Genomic DNA, 16,272 nt, shown 5'->3' with positions numbered 1-16,272 from the left:
ACACGCACTGTGGGGTACAGCAGAGGGATACTTAAGCACCGCAAGTGAATATTTAGAGAAGATTTCTTGGAGGTAATGACAGGTGAGGATCCTGAAGAACGAGTCGAAGTTGGCTTGGCACAGAAATGTGGGGAGAGCATTCAGAATGGACAGCCAGCAATAGCGCATGCACACTTGTGTCGATGAGTTATTCTCTACCATGATTTCAGAAAGGCGCTGAGAACTGAGGAAATATCTTCTCATAACACACATCAGCTCCTAGCAGTCTCCGTATTTCTGTTCACTCCAGCAGTTGTGGCCCCCAAAGAAGATCTAAACTAGGTTCACTGGAAGACCGCTAATGTGTGATTTCTACATCAGCCCAACTGATTTTTGACCTCCAATTCCAAGACTCTTGGGGACATCAGAATTGTTTTGGAGGCCCAGTCCCTGAAATGGTAATACTGGGCATTCTGGTGGTAAAAATTCCATATCTCTTACCAGATATCATCAGATTCTCCAAGGGACCCTTGGCTGAGTCACAAAAGGCGACATGACCCCTGGCAGGTCAGGCTACTGCGTGAAGGGGGACCCTGCTCCTCCCACTGCAAAGCTCCCTGGGCGTCTGAGCCCTGGGAAAAGGATGAGCTCCATTTCAACACTGACTGATGGCACTTGTGGCCACATCAAATCCATTTGAAAATAGGACAGGTCCTTCCAGAACTTATCTACAAAAACAAGGACAACTAGTAAACTGGCAAGGAGGAACGGTCCACAACTCTCTTCATTTTCCACAGAGGGAAGTGCTCAGAAATTTCTTGACATACTGAACCAAAAACATGCTTTAAAGTGGCTACCCATTTAGAGACAGCTTTGCATCCAGCATCAGGCCAAGCCTACCACATCACGCCACCTTGCTTACTTCAACCCTTTGATAATTACTGTCCTTATCTCCATTTCACAGCTGGGTAAACTGAGGCCCTGAAAGGGGAAGTCATTTGCCCCCGAAGTGGCTGAAACCCTCTAACTCCTCGGTCAATGTTCCTTCTTTTCCAACCCAGATGCCTTCCATGCTACAAAGATTTATAACTGCTGACATTTATGAGCTTAGAGTTTCTGTTCCTTCAGTGAATCCCATGTAGCTTATAAAACCTGGAAACACACATAGATCTCTGCTGAAAGCAAAATTGCTGAGCAGCAGGCGACTGAACCTCACGAAACTATCCTGGTGGTGAAATGTTCGATTTCCCGAGGCTGGAGGGGAAAGTCTCTGTATTCTTCTGGGAAGCACTGAGATACTCTCACCCCCAACACTCCAGAGAGAAACAATGTGGCAAAGTATGTACAGGGAGCTCTGGGACCTGAGTAGCACCGCCACCGACTGAGCCCAATTTGGGGCAAAACTAAGTTCTGTCTATGTCTTAAGGAAGACTGTAAATAATTTTTCACAATTAGCATGTCCCCAGTTAACATCAAGAGCCCCCAGCGGGGGTCAGTAAATCCGGGCTGCTTGGAGAAAATCCAAGTGAGACTAAGGAAGCTCAGATGCTTGAAGGTCCACTTGGCCTTGAAGGACATCTCAGCAGGAGGAAGAATCAGGCCCCTAACACACATCCTGTTTATTTTGTGGGACTCACAGGAGGAACGGGTGGCACCATGGATGTGAACCAAACTGGAGAAACACAATGTTTGACAGGAAGAAAACTTCCCCTTGGCAAGATGCCAATTTGCATCCCTAAGGTGGGAATCCGACCTGGAGCTCCTTACAGCTTTCTAACAAGAATGGCTGCATGGAAGGAAGGCCTATTATGTATGTACGAGTTAGGTACATTGCTGGTCCTGTTTTCAGACAAATACTCTCAGGCCTAGAGAGGCTGTGTGGTGGCTCAAGGTCATCTTGCTAATCTGGCTGCCTGGCTCCAGAGCTAACAGTCTTATCCACTATGCCACACCGTCCCATCCCTGCCTCACCACCCCATACTTGTCTCAGAGGAGCAGTTTTCTTTGCCCAGCACCTGAGCCTTTTTACTTCTCAAGAAACTTGCTACAGGCTGCAATGCCTGCTTGACTCCCTCAGTTTGCTCCAAGGGCACTGGCTCTTCCTTCCTGTTACTGAGAATTTATTATGTACCAAGTGCCTTATATCACTGTTTAGTTGAACCTGGAACCCCACAAGAATAGATCAATATTCCCCTTTAGTAGATGAATAAACATGCCCAAGATCGCATAGGTATAGGAGAGCTGGCTGGGATTTGAAACCTGTCTGTCTGACCCCAGAACCCACCTATCAACCTCTCTACTACAACTCCTCTCCAAGAAGGCCCTTGAGACTCCAAAGCAAGCCAAGGGCAGGCCTAACCTACTCTGCCCTTGGTCCAGCTCGGCCAAAGGCAGTGTGCACCTGGAGCAGGAGGAGAAATCATTATTCCTGGAGGGGACTGTTCCCATAGGAACCCACCCATATCAGGCAGAACTGTTTGAATGTGCTGCCTGACACTTAATTAGGCAGTAATGTTTATTTCTGCAAATAGAGAAAGAAAAACCTCCCACAGGCTTCCTTAGCAATTTTCAATAGTCAGTCAACTGAACTCCCCCATAACTTCCCTAATAGATGAAACTGCAAATTAACGCCCTGCCCCACACTTACCTTTCCCTTTCAGCCCCCAGAATACCTCTCCTCTCTTCACCCTTAGTAAGTGCATGGATTGGCCTGGGACACCGTGATTTGATGGGACGTGGGGGCATGACATGAGATATGATGCTCATTAGCTCTTCCTCCTCATCTGCCCCTTGGCATCATCAGAGACCAACGTATCAATGTCTTAAAAATGAAACTGAGGTTAAGAAGTTCCCCAACAGATAGCTGGATAAAAATAACTTCAAAGCAGTAGCCTATACATTGACGAAATGCAATTTTTCTTTTCAGATAAAAACCCTCTGCTCTTCCTCTGTGTTCCTTTGAACAACTGTTTCTCACTTATTTTAGTGTTTTGAAAAGTTTCAAAGTTTAATAAAAGAAGCATGCTCTAGATGCCGGGAGTTTGCTCCATTAGATGCGAGTTAACAGGTCTCTCTGACCAAAGGTAATTACGAGGATCTCTTCACATTTAAAACAGAATTGTGAATCTTTCCAGAAGCTGAGGGAAGTGTCTATTATTGGTCTCTTTTTCAGAATCAAAAATAAGTCAAATAATTTTTTAAAAAAAAAGATATAGGCATGACAATGAAGTGCTTAAGAAGGCCTGGAACCTAGAATCAAATTCCATTTGTGCCATCTATTAATACTATAACCTTGGGCAAGCTGTTTATTTGACAAAGGTTTCATTTCCTTATCTGTGAAATGGCAGATAATTAAGAAAATGCAACCTAAAAGGGGACTTCCAAAACCTCATGGAAAATGGAATTTAAAATAAGTTTATTTTGTTGCAAGGAAAGTGTAAACATCCATGCGTACAATAGGTATTCAAAAAATTGTTTAAAAATGCGTGTTATAAGGCCAGCGCCGTGACTCAACAGGCTAATCCTCCGCCTTGCGGCGCCGGCACACCGCGTTCTAGTCCCGGTCAGGGTGCCAGATTCTGTCCCAGTTGCCCCTCTTCCAGGCCAGCTCTCTGCTGTGGCCTGGGAGTGCAGTGGAGGATGGCCCAAGTGCTTGGGCCCTGCACCCGCATGGGAGACCAGGATAAGCACCTGCCTCCTGCCTTTGGATCAGCACGGTGCGCTGGCCGCGGCGCACCGGCTGTGGCGGCCATTGGAGAGTGAACCAACGGCAAAAGGAAGACCTTTCTCTCTATTTCTCTCTCTCTCTCACTGTCCACTCTGCCTGTCAAAAATAAATAAATAAATAAATAAAAATAAGAAAAAAAATGCATGTTATGAACAAGCTATCTGTGTATTTCAAAATTTTCTGCATAAAAATAAATTCATCATTTAACTCCATCTTTCCATGAACTTTCTTTTAAAGATTTATTTATTTATTTATTTAAAAGGCAGAGTTACAGAGAGAGGGAGAGTCAGTCTCTCCCTCTCTCTCTCACACACACACAACACACACATACACACACATACACACACACACACACACACAGATCTCCCATCCATTGGTTCATTTCTCAAATGGTTTCCTCCTGGCCAGGAGGAAGCCAGGGGCCAGGAACTCTACTGTGGTCTCCATGTGGGTGGCAGGGACCCAAGGACATGAGCCTTCTTCTGCTTTCCCAGGCTCATCTGCGAGGAGCTGGATTGGGAGCAGAGTTACCTGGACTCCAGTGGGCACTCATGTGGGATGCCAGCACCTCAGACAGCTGCTCAACCCACTGCACCACAATGCCATCCCCTCCACAAACCTTTTGAAGTCCACTTGTGCTATGACACAGCCTGACCCATAATAATTCTCTTGTGAATGTTAGTTCTTCTTAGCCAGAAGGTAGCAATATTAACCTGAGCTGCTGGCCTCAAGGCTACAACTGATGACTTCTCAAACTTCATACCGCCTTGCTGGTAGACACCACCACCCTACCTTGCTCTCTGATCACCTACAGTGGCCCAGAGGACTGTTTGCCCACACTAAAAACTTCTGTTGAATCAATTCTATTTTCAGCCAAGTACTCCAAAAGGAAGAATTGAAAAGCAAAATCCTCCCACATGCTGGACACAATTGCTGACAACCTTAAAGGAAATATAAGTAAATAATTGTACACACACCTGACAAATCCTGTCTAGGACATATGCTGCATAAATACAGCAATGTGCTTTGCATTCCTGAATGCACTCTGCTAGCCCTCTGGAGACCAATTTACGAATAAGGCTTTCCGCTAGAATTTCTGGCTGAGCACTGGGGAGTTAGATTAAGTGTTGAGAATGTCTGCTTTGAGGACATCCTGAGCTTCCACACCAGCTCCAGGCTCTATATTGATCCTCTTTCTTACCATGGATTTTGCCTAAATAAACCAGCTCAGGTTTCAATGAGAACAACATTTTAACTGTAAAAAGCTAACCTATAAGCTGAGGCCAAGCAAAAATCAAAAGGGGAGGAGGAGGAGAAGGGAGAGGAGGAGAGAGAGGAAGGGGGGTGTTATGAAAAGAAGGGAACAGAGACTGAAAAGCTGCTTGAGTGTAAACACAACACAAATGTGCTAGCCAAGCTCAAAAGGTGGAGCTCACATTACTCAGCACCTTCGCAAAGGTACCTGGCACTTAGAGCAAAACTGGGGAGAGGAAAAGCAAAACCGTATGAGCCGAAGTCCCCCAGGGGAGCCCTGTCACCCGGAGCTCAGCCGAGTCCCTTACAGGCAGCGTTTTGCCATCCTCTGCGCACACACACATGATCACTTCCACGTTCCTCTGCGTGGTCTTGTTGTACTTGTCAAAGTCACCTTGTAAGAGAGTAATGTAGATGTCGTTCCTGACATCCCCTGAGGCGGAGGGAGAGAGGAGACACGAGTTACAGCCTGTCTCAGCGGGAGAGACGGGAGAGACGCTAGCTAACCTGAGGGGATGGAGGTGGGAGGGAGTGCTACTAATGACATTAAAATCAGAACCATTTGGGCAAAGTATTTTTACCTCATCAGGGAGCCTGGAGAAGTAACTAATGAGGACCTATAGGAATGCTAGGAAGTCACTTGCAAAAAGGGAGGTAGGGTGGTCAAGTTGGCCGTGTTTTCCTCTACATTAAAATCAGTTCATTTCCATCCTCTACTGACACCTTCTGGGAAGGCAAAGGAAAGCTCCAATTGGATTGATCTTGGCCCATGAACAACAACCCAACTGTATGCACTCACAAATCTTTTACTGCACGGAAGCAGAATAAGGCAACTGTCTACGTGTTCCAGGGATATGGGGCTGGGACAAGGTGCAGAGGACCTTCGGGAAGTGAGGCAGAACGAATAGAAAATGCCACCAAGGAAAGCACAAAGAATGGAAATCTCCAGTAAAACAGCTGCAGTAAGTCCTAGCAGAGTCCCGGAGGACCCCGTTACCACCATGGCCAGATAGGCTGAGCCCATCAGAGAGACTGGGATGCACATCCAAGAGTAAGGTTTAGGCAAAAAGGGAAGCTTCAAAGGATCATTACATAACCTCACTTGTTGGAAAACATTAATAGCAATGGTTACTCATGGAGAGAAAACATCGAGCAAGCTTTTAACACGTTACTTTATACCTTTTTGTGCCATTTGAGTATTTCAGAATGATCGTGTATTTCTTTGGTTATAAAAAAGGAGCTTAAAATTTAAGAGAATAATTATATTCCCTCAGGAAGAATGGAACTGTTCTACATGCAGTAAAATAGAAATGATGTCCATGTTAAATTACTGAGTGATAAAGCAAGCTGCAGAACACCATATAAAGTATATTAAGTAAGGGTAGGTAAAGCATGAACCTGTTTGTGAGTCAAGAAATTACAGGTGTGTATACTTATGTGTGTTTATTTGCAAATACATAAGTGATTGCAGACGTACGAAAATTGGCTTTGGTAGTTGTCTTTAGGGAGAGAAATAGAGACAGGTATAAGAAAAGAAAGATGTGATTCTTTAAGAGGAAGAGGGTGAGACAGGCTGGACCCCTCTCCCTGGACCCTGCCCCAGGGGGAAGAAAGATCGGAGCAGCTGTACCACACCTGGCATGATGATCTCCGGGAAGCCCAGCTTCCTGGCCACCACGGTGGTCCTGTCCACCAGGTGGGGATAGTCTTTGCGAATCTGAATGATGTCACCCACCAGCATCTTCATGGTCACCCACAGACCTGGAAGGGAACACTTGTCCTGAAGAGCCAACTTCTTCAGAGTGTCCTCAGTCTACCCTCCACCATCTCTCCTCTCATCTGGAGACCATTGGAAGAAAAGACACAAAACTGGAGACCCCACGACCCAGCCCAGGGGAACTCTGGAGTGAGACATCTCTGGGTTTAAATCCCACCATGTGCTTCCAGTAGTGTTGGCCTCTGACAAATCATTCCACCTCACTCAACCCAGATTTCCTGCAGTGAGGCTGATGCCAGCTATCTCTCAGGATTGGGGAAAGGATGTGATCAAACACAGTAACTGATTGAAGTGCCTGACATGGAAAAGATAGTCAAGGTCTCTTCTCTCTTCTTTTGAGCACTAGCAGATGTTTCCAATTCGCCTGGGGAGATTTCCATCCCTGAGAATCACTTGTACTCATTCTTCCCAATGGTCTGTGTGGTCTAGCTACACGCTGGCACTGTACCTTGCCCTCCACTGTCGCCTTTGGAGGCTGTGACTTTGCCCAGCATGCTGTGTAAGAAGTCATTCTCTGCTGTGACCCTGGAAAGGAAAAGGGAGCACAGAATGTGAACATGGTATCCTCATAGGGTTCCCATATTATGGTCCAAGATGCCCCAGGCGTTCTTAGCCCTTTCATTCTCCTTGGGTAAAAAGTGAGCCGCCTTTGTTAACTCAGAGAACACAAGGGACATCACGAAGCACAGAGCTCTTTTTCACCAGGCAGTGTGGCTCTGTAAGTGGAGAATACCAACGCTACCAATAGAGATCATTTCTTATTATTAGGAAGATTCGTAAAAATGAAGTGTTCCCCAGCCCTCACCATGAACATCTGCTTGGCAAAGACTCCGGTCCTTCTTGTTAGGTTCTAACCACCTGCCAAACCAGAGACAATGGCTTTGTGACCCAGATCCTCCTTGGGGTCATTAAGTACCAGCAATGCTCTCAAACTGGCTGTGGGTGGAGGAGGGTCCTGCATTCTGCAAGACTCATTTTCCTCCCTGAGTGCCCTCCCCCAGGTCATGGCTATGTCCACGCATGAAAGCCAGGCTGGAATTCTGTTGGAGGCTCCTGAGCTGCTTGCTGTTCCCTCCCGCCTCCATGGTACCTGCCATACTCATAATTAATACATTATTTGTTGGTTATCTGTTTAACTCTCCACCTAATACAAGCTCCGCAAAGATAAGACCATGCTGATCTTGTCCACAACACACAACATCCACCAAGCATAATACACAGCTCCAACCCTCTGCCAGGCCTCAACAGAAGCAAGTCTGTTGAATCAATAACATCTAATGAATGAATGGATCAAAAACTGATTGGTTCCCCAGCACCTTGACACTGAGGCCATCATTCACACCCCACCCTCCTCTTAGGTGCAACCTGAATGGCATTAACTAAAGAAAAGGGCTCAGCTCAAATGGCCCTCGATGAAAAGGGGTGCAGTTGAAGAGAAGGGAAAGAAATGTGCAATCTCTTACGGGTGAAAGGGAATGAAGTGCTGCTTTTCCTCGTCACTCTCTGCTTTCCCCTTGATGATGTCTGTTATGTCCATAACTAGAAAAAGAGAAATGAATGAGTAGTTTTACTTCCCCCTCGCTCCCAGGAAGGAATGACAATGAGAAGAGATCGTAAGGCAGGAGTCAAGGCATGGAATTGAAGCAAGTCAGCCAGCGTGTGACAATGTACAGGTAACCATGCTTCTTAACATGCAGCACCTGCTTGAACAGCTCTGGGCAAAGCAGGCTGGGAAACCAGTAGGCCAAGGATGTATCCAAGAGCCCCATGGTTTAGCAGAGGCGAAAGGGAAACAGAACAGTGGCTATGAATTAACAATTAGGCTCGGTTCCTATGCGTGTGTATTGAATGCCTGCTGTGCCTTGAAAACCCAAGTGCAGAAACTCCCGGTAGGATCTGAGGCTCTGAAGACATCTTTACACATCTTTTCACAGATGTGCTTATACGCAAGACACTTAACTGTAGGATCCTTGGACCCTGTAATTCTGGAAGGATCCTGGATCCTCTGAAACATCGGTCGATAAAGGTCCATAAAACCAAGGTAAAGGACTCTGTGCTTAGGTGGGAGGCCGAGGGGTGGGGCTACTGAGAAAAGCCAGTCAAATGCAGCCAAAGCCCTAGCTGCATAAAACATCTCAAACACTCCAGGCACTAGTCAGGGAGCCATTCTAATTCCTCGGGTAACAGTCAGCGGCTGAGTGCATCTAGCTAGAAGGGAAAGTTAGGGATCAGACGAGGGGAGTTACTTGATCCTGATCACTGCTCATTCTCTCTGCCCTCATTGTGGTTTGGGTAGGGAAACATCCCTCTGGGTACAGGCTGTTCTGTGTCCTGACCTGGCCAATCAGAGAACCACATCCTCTTGTCCAGAGTAAATGCTTTGAGGATAAGCATATGGCCTCTGTTTAAGCTCCTGGGGCTTCTGCTGGAAGTAATCGCAAAGAGGTAATTTCTTTCATCTGAGTTGCTAAGCCAGTAGAACACAAGCTTAGAACAGCTGGGCAATATTTTACCACCTCATTGGACAGCCATATTCAGAACAAGCCAGCATGAGAACACAGGAGCTGAGAGACAGACATAGCCTCACTTGAGTTCCTGGATCCAGCTAAGTCTAAAGCTATCTAACCCTAAACCTTTCAATACATCAGGAAATAAAGTATTTTTTTTTTATTTTGCTTCTGCCTATTTAGATCAGATTTCTGTTGCCTGACACCAGAAAAGCAGACCAAGCCTAGGACAAATGCACAATTTGAGGTAAGGTCTGGGACCCTCATGGTCTTAACAGAAGCATTGAGACCTCAGGAGTGTCACAGATATAGGGTCACAGTGTCATGGAGCAGGAGGGGTTGAGAGACATTCAGCTCAGTGCAGTGTCTTCCACTTCACCACTCTGCAAGTAGTTCTAGGACATGAGCTGGAGAGGAGGCAACCACTAGATGCGGTAAATAAATGACATAATGATACCATTTATATATAAATGATTTAAAATAAAAGTTAAAAAAATATATATATATAAATGATTTAGACAACACAAAACTAAAAAGTGAGATACAAAGGTATAGATTTACATATGAATGTATATATGTATATATTTAGTGAAGGATTTTTAAAAATTTGTTATTTCTTTGAAAGGCAGAATGACAGAGAGAGAAGGAGAGATAGAGAGAGAAAGATCTTCCATCTGCTGGTTCACTCCCCAAATGGCCACAACAGCCAGGGCTGGGCCAGCCAAAGCCGGGAGCCTGGAACTCCATCCAGATCTCCCACATGAGCAGCAGGAGCTCAAGCATTTGAGCCATCTTCTGTTGCTTTCCCAGTGCATCATGAGGGAACTGAATCATAAGCAGAGCAGCCAGGATTCAAACTGGCACTCTGATATGGGATGCCCACATCACAGGTGATGGTTCAACCTGCTATGCCACAAGGTCAGCCCCAAAAAGTTATATTTTAATAAAAAGGATACAACTGACAAACCAAACTGTCATGTTCATAGGTATTTAAATTGTATTTTCAGAAAACTGAATGCTAGTTTAAGTAAAGTATCTTGATTAAGAGAAAATGTATTAAGTAAATAATATCACAGGTGATAGTTAAGTCAGAAAACCATAAAAGTAGGGCAACACAGAAGAAGCCTTGGAAACCCCAAGAGGGCAGAGCTTCGAGGGAACAGCAGAGCTAATGCTGTTCTACAGCAGCCTCTGGTGAGGCTCTTGCTCAGGGCAGGCCCACTCTCCAAATGTCCCTTTCCATCCGGAATTGAGATGTGTGCTGGGTGACTCATGCTGGGTAACTGCATTTCCTGTCCTGGATATTGTTTTTAAACGGATTTGCTCCTCCAAATGAGATCCTGCCTGTATTCTTCTTCCTTTTTCACTGTGCCGGGGAGCAAAGGTGCCAACTGCTCAGAATGCACTGTGCTCCCAGCGCCCCACCCCCGACAGGCAGATGGCATCACTCACTGCACTCGTCATAAATCTGGCCTTCCTCACCCATTCTATCAGTTGCCAGAAATGGAGTTATTAAGGGTTCTCTGGAATAAATTTTACAGGGGTCAGGGGGAGGGCTACCAGTAGGTGGGGAAAGAAATACTTTTCAAAATTCAGCCACATACAATACACACTCCAATAAGAATACGCGGAGTAGACACTGTCATACCTGCCACCCCAAATGGTCTTCTCAGTCCTTGTGTGCACTTCTTGGTATTGGTGTCCTTAAGGTCCATCTTCCCCACTCGGACTATTTGACAAATCAGATAAATTTTATCCCTGTTGAGGTCTTTGTTTCCAAGATCCTATAGGGCAGGAAATAAATGATTACACATCACATGCTGAATGAAAAAGGAGAAAAGAAGGCCTGGTAATTATTCTGGAGGGATGTGCTTCACACTTGGCATACATGGACCCACTGTACAACTAGAGCTGGAAAAGGTAGACAACAAGCTGTCACACCCACTGCCCAGATGAGAAAAGTGAGGATTGGAAAGGACATTGAGCGACAGGAGCCTAGTGTTCAATCCTAGCTCTTCTACGTCAAACCGATAGGAGAGAGAGTAGAAGTGCAAGATCAGTTGTTTGGGCAGCACTGCCTATATGCAAGGTAATGGATCCAAAAATAGATTTTGCTACAAATGACCCTGTCAGTTTTATCACTGCTCAGCACCTCTGAGACAAAAAGCGAATGCAAGAGGGGAGAATAATAGCAGCACCCTTCACGAGTACTTCATGTGTAAGTATCAGTGGAGGTGAGGAGCTACCAAACTACCCAATGTCTCGGAACTGACAGCACAGCAGAAGTCTGTCTTGTGCAGGCTGTAGGCCCAATGCAGGTCGGCAAGAGAGCTGCTCTCTTACTTAGACTGGGCCCTTGACTGATGCATCTGTCTTGTCTTAGGTGCTCCCACTATCTCCATGTCAGGGAAAGAGAATGTGCAAATCACTTACCAGCCCTCAAAGCTTCTACCCAGAAGAGCTGCACAGCACTTCTCTTCACAGATCAATGGACAAGGAAGCTTGTAGCCACACCTAACTGCAAGAGGACAGGGAACTACACTCAACTCACCAAAGTGATAGAACTTTACCATCTAACATGTATCTGAAAATCAAATTTTCCTCACATTCAAATTCTCTGTATTTAGGAGGAAAGCTGAAACGTTTCAACTGCATTAATGTGTGCATTGTGCTTAATGGCTCAGAAGTAACTATCCTAACAACTCTCTGAACCCTAACAACTCTCTGATGCAGATACTATTGTTGTATTCCCATTTTATAGATGGAGAGACCATGACACAAAGAAAATAAGGGGCTTACCAAAGACCATAACCTTGGTCCTTGGGAACACTGGACTTTGACACCAAACTCCATAGGCATGGCTACTACAACATAGCTCCCTAGTCCCCAGAAAGTCACTCAAGAGGGATCACTGTCCTGAACACTTCGGCATTTGACTGTTCTGCTCAAATCTAAAAGCTTCATTAGTGCTGAGCAGCCCCGGCATCTAGGATCAGCTGGGGAAAGAACAACAAGGTATGCCTGTTGGCCTCAGTACAGAGAACCCTAGGCCTGCCCTTCTGGGGCTCATGGCCAGTGTGTCCAAGGACTAGGGTCATGGTCTTGGGGAGCCATCCCCAGCTTTTCACTGAGGCTAGTATGGGAGAAGACACCAGGGTGTGCAGCATCTCTGGGAAAAAGGCCCCAATGTGGTCCACATCTTCCTATGTGGGGGCAGCAATGGTTAAATTTTGTGTGTCCACTTGGCAAGCCTATGGTGTCAAATTCATTGGTCAAACACTAGCCTAGGTATTGCTGTGAAGGTATTTGGTAACCTGATTAAATGTATTATCAGTTGACTTTAAGTAAAGAACGTTATCTTCCATGAAGCCAGTGGGCTTCATCCAATCATTTCAAGGCCTTAAGAGCAAAAATTGGAGCTTCCCGAAGAAGGAAGAATTCTGCTCATAACTGTGGTATAGAAATCCTGCCTGGGTTTCCAGCCCTGTGGATTCCAAATATATGCCTTGTGGTTTATCCCTCTGGCGTGACCTGACAAATACAGGGCTGCTCCTTCAACGGTGGGAGCAATGGGTATTGGCTTCTCCTCTCGAAGGACTCACTGCTGTACAGGGAGAAGGGGAAGGGAAGTAGGGGAGTTTTCAAGATGAGAAAGCTCTCCACTCATTTGAAGCCCTCACTTGTCCTGTAGGAATTTGGGTGTGTGACTTAATGATCTCACATCCAGGTGGTAGGAACAGCCTCTTCTTCAGCCTGCCTGACTCCTGAATCCATCCTGAATTCTCCCACTGATTCACCTCTGGAAGCTGCATTGATTATTTTATCTCTCGCCAAACCCAGTAACGTTAATAGTTTCCTATTTTCTACCCTGTTAGTGCTAATCTTTCCCAGTTGACATGAAAGGGCCTAGACATAATACCTCCATCTGTCCTATCCAACTGATTCACTATCCTGTGACTGTAAGTATTCTATTTTTGTCACAAGAACTTACTGGTTGCTCTACAAACACACAATGCTCACTGTCAACTCTGTCCGGATTTTTCTTCCTAATAATCCCCTCCCATACCCTTACCTTAACTGTTTACCTCTTATTCCTCTATATATCCAAGCCCTTTCCACCCTTAAAAATTCAAGTCCTACTTTCTTTATAACGATTTCCAGCCCTAATGCCTCCTTTCCTCCCATCATATTTTTTTAAATACCTAGACTGGTGTCTTTCAGAGGCACTCCAGAGACACAGAGGCCTTATTACCCAAAGGGCTGAAGTGGGTTCCCCCATCCTCATTGCCCATTGCTCAAAAAAATTTGTTTGTTGAGGCCCTAACCTTAACTACCTCAGAATATGGCTGCATTTGTTTAAAGTAATTAAGCTAAAATGAGTTCATTAGGATGAACTCTAATCCAGTATGATGGTGTCTTTACAAGAAGGAAAGAGTCAGGGGCCAGCATTGTGGCTCAGCAGGGACAACCTGTTGCATGCCTTCCCAGCATCCCATATCAGAGCACTGGTTCAAGTCTCGGCTGCTCCACTTCCAATCAAACTATCTGCTAATGTGTCTAGGAGAGCAGCAGATTATGGCCCAAGTACTTGAGCCCCTGCCACCCATGTGGGAGATTCTAACGGCACTGTCTAGCCCCTGGCTTCAGCCTGATTCAGCCAAAATCACAGTGGTCATTTGGAGAGTGGACCAGCAGATGGAAGAGCTAGCTTGCTTGCTCTCTCTCTCTCTCTCTCTCTCTAACTCTCTCTAACTCCCTCTCTGTGTGTCACTCTGCTTTTCAAATAAAATAAATAAATTTTTTAAAATGAAGAAGAATACGACACGTACATGGACAGAGGACCACATGAAGACATCTACAAATCAAGGAGCAAGAAAAAAAAAGGAGCAAGGCCCAGAAGGGACTAACCCTGCTGACACTTTGGCTTCACGATTCTAGCCTCTAGAATTGTGAGAAATTTCTACAGTTTAAGACAACCCACTTGACATCACAGTTAAAACACACTCAGCAAAATAATGCACTAGATATTCCTATACAGTTGCGGGGTAAAACCTGATTCAGCCCCTCTTCTCTGAAAAGATGTCACTTGCTCAAAGGGAGATACAGGATCTTCAAGAACAGCCTCTGCCTCAGCAGAAACCCCTCGAGCACTACAGGTTCTCAGTACGTTGTGTATGTAAACTCTGGTAACGTGCCTGAGCCCAGGTTATTCCCTGGCAGGTGTGCAATGGGCAATCATGACTCACAACTGTGCTCCAGTCTCTGGTGTCTCTCAGTCAAGCCTACTTGGGCCTTGCAAAACTCAAACATGTTGCGGATGTGGGATAATGGAACATCAAACAAGGACCACCTGATTTAGCAACACAGTCCTCTTGTTACTGTTCACTTTTGTTCCCTGTGTGTTAGCAGCAACCTGCAAACTTGGCTAAGTCTTAGGGAACCTCATGGTGTATACTGCTGCTTTCCTCTTGCAGGGGCAAGAAGGGCAAACACTTATGAAACAGAGAGAAAGTCAACAATTAGACAGACTCTTGTGTTAGCTCCACGGGCTCAAGGAGCTGGGAGCCTGCCCCCAAAGAGACTAGAAAGAGCCAACAACCAGACAGGAGAGAAATTAAGAATAGCAAGGCAATGCCTGCCAACCCTTATCTCATCTCCAACTTAAACATGACCTCGACACCCTGTTGAAAGTAACTTGACGTCAAATACCATCACATCACCCTGCTTGAATTATCTGCATTACTTGGATTGCTTTCTGACATTGCTCGTCTGTTTATCCATTAACTTACTATCTCAGTCCCGCTGCACGAGAGTAGGGACCTCATCAACTTATTCACTGCTACACCCCCAGCACCTGGCCCAGAGCTCACACATAATAGGTACCCATCGAATAGCTCTGGAGTCGATTACAAGAATGAGGGCACCACGACCTTCCTGGCTCTGAAATGAGGACTCAGATCAACTCAACAGGCAGAAGCATGAGCCCAGTGAAGTGACTGGCCAAGCTCCTCAAGTTCACTGGTTCTGAAAAGCAGAGGTGTGGCGTAGGCAGAATTCCGCGAAGGCAGGATCACATTTGTGGGGAGCAATCCAGACTAGACTGAGTTACTGGAATTAAGACTTATTCTATGCATCTGCTCTCCCACAATATGGCGCTGGGAGAGAAGTAAACAGCTTCCGCACAGCTGCCTCCAGTTTAGCTAATAAACTGTAGGACTTGCTCCTGATTGGAGGAGAGCAGCGTACTCGGCGTGTGGGCAGCCGAGTTAGGATTGGCGGAGGAGGACTATAAAGGAGGAGAGAGACGGCATGCACCAGGAACATCTAAGGGGAACATCTGAGGGAACACCTGTGCAGCCCCCGAGAAAGCCGGCCGGCGGTGTGCCGCTCCCCTGCGGAAGTGGGGAATGTGGCCAGGGGGAACCGCCCTTCCACGGAGGTGGAAGGGACGGTAGCCAACCCGGGAAGAACCAGCAGCAAACCTGGGGAGGGCCGAGCAGACGAAGGAACAGCGCAGGGTCCTGTGTCGTTCCTCCACGAAGAGGGGGAGCGACATAATGGTGCCGTGACTCGGATATGAAGCCTAGGCAGGGCTTAGTGTCGTTCCTCCATGAAGAGGGGGAGCGACATAATGGTGCCGTGACTCGGATATGAAGCCTAGGCAGGGCTTAGTGTCGTTCCTCCATGAAGAGGGGGAGCGACAACATTCTCATTAATACTGCATGACACAAACTTACCGATGCCCTTTCCCTCTTGTTTACATCATGAATTGGTTCTCTGCAAAATGAACCACTGATTGATTCCCTGTCCTTCTCCCTCTCATGAAACATCTGTCTTGTGGTTTAATCGGGAAGCCACGTGGGACTCTCCTATACATCAAGAAAATAAATAGGCTCCTCCTTCCAACTAACAATAGATAAACAGGACTGAGGCACATTTATATGTGCCAAGAAAACTTTGTCTAAGCAATTAGGACCCATGATCCTATGTCATGGCTCTGGCCCATTTTTCAGGAAATAACAAAATAA

The 16,272-nt window shown here is 46.0% G+C and overlaps 1 protein-coding gene across 3 annotated transcripts in view; it reads right to left on the bottom strand.

The window, feature by feature from the left end:
* Positions 1 to 16,272, bottom strand: part of DOCK2 (dedicator of cytokinesis 2) — a 464,436-nt gene that overhangs the window by 353,135 nt on the left and 95,029 nt on the right. For all 3 annotated transcript variants that reach the window (XM_051843586.2, XM_017341248.3, XM_070076408.1), the window contains exons 10-14: positions 10,893 to 11,028; positions 8,201 to 8,276; positions 7,186 to 7,262; positions 6,596 to 6,721; positions 5,269 to 5,393 (exon numbers count right to left, since the gene is read on the bottom strand). In XM_051843586.2, the coding sequence (XP_051699546.1) occupies positions 5,269 to 5,393; positions 6,596 to 6,721; positions 7,186 to 7,262; positions 8,201 to 8,276; positions 10,893 to 11,028 (540 nt within the window). The remainder of the gene's footprint in view (positions 1 to 5,268; positions 5,394 to 6,595; positions 6,722 to 7,185; positions 7,263 to 8,200; positions 8,277 to 10,892; positions 11,029 to 16,272) is intronic.

Source organism: Oryctolagus cuniculus, chromosome 6 (assembly GCF_964237555.1).
Source record: "Oryctolagus cuniculus chromosome 6, mOryCun1.1, whole genome shotgun sequence".
Classification (NCBI taxonomy): Eukaryota; Metazoa; Chordata; class Mammalia; order Lagomorpha; family Leporidae; genus Oryctolagus; species Oryctolagus cuniculus.
The sequence above is the reverse complement of the archived record's forward strand: the minus strand, read 5'-3'. Positions and strand labels throughout refer to the sequence as shown.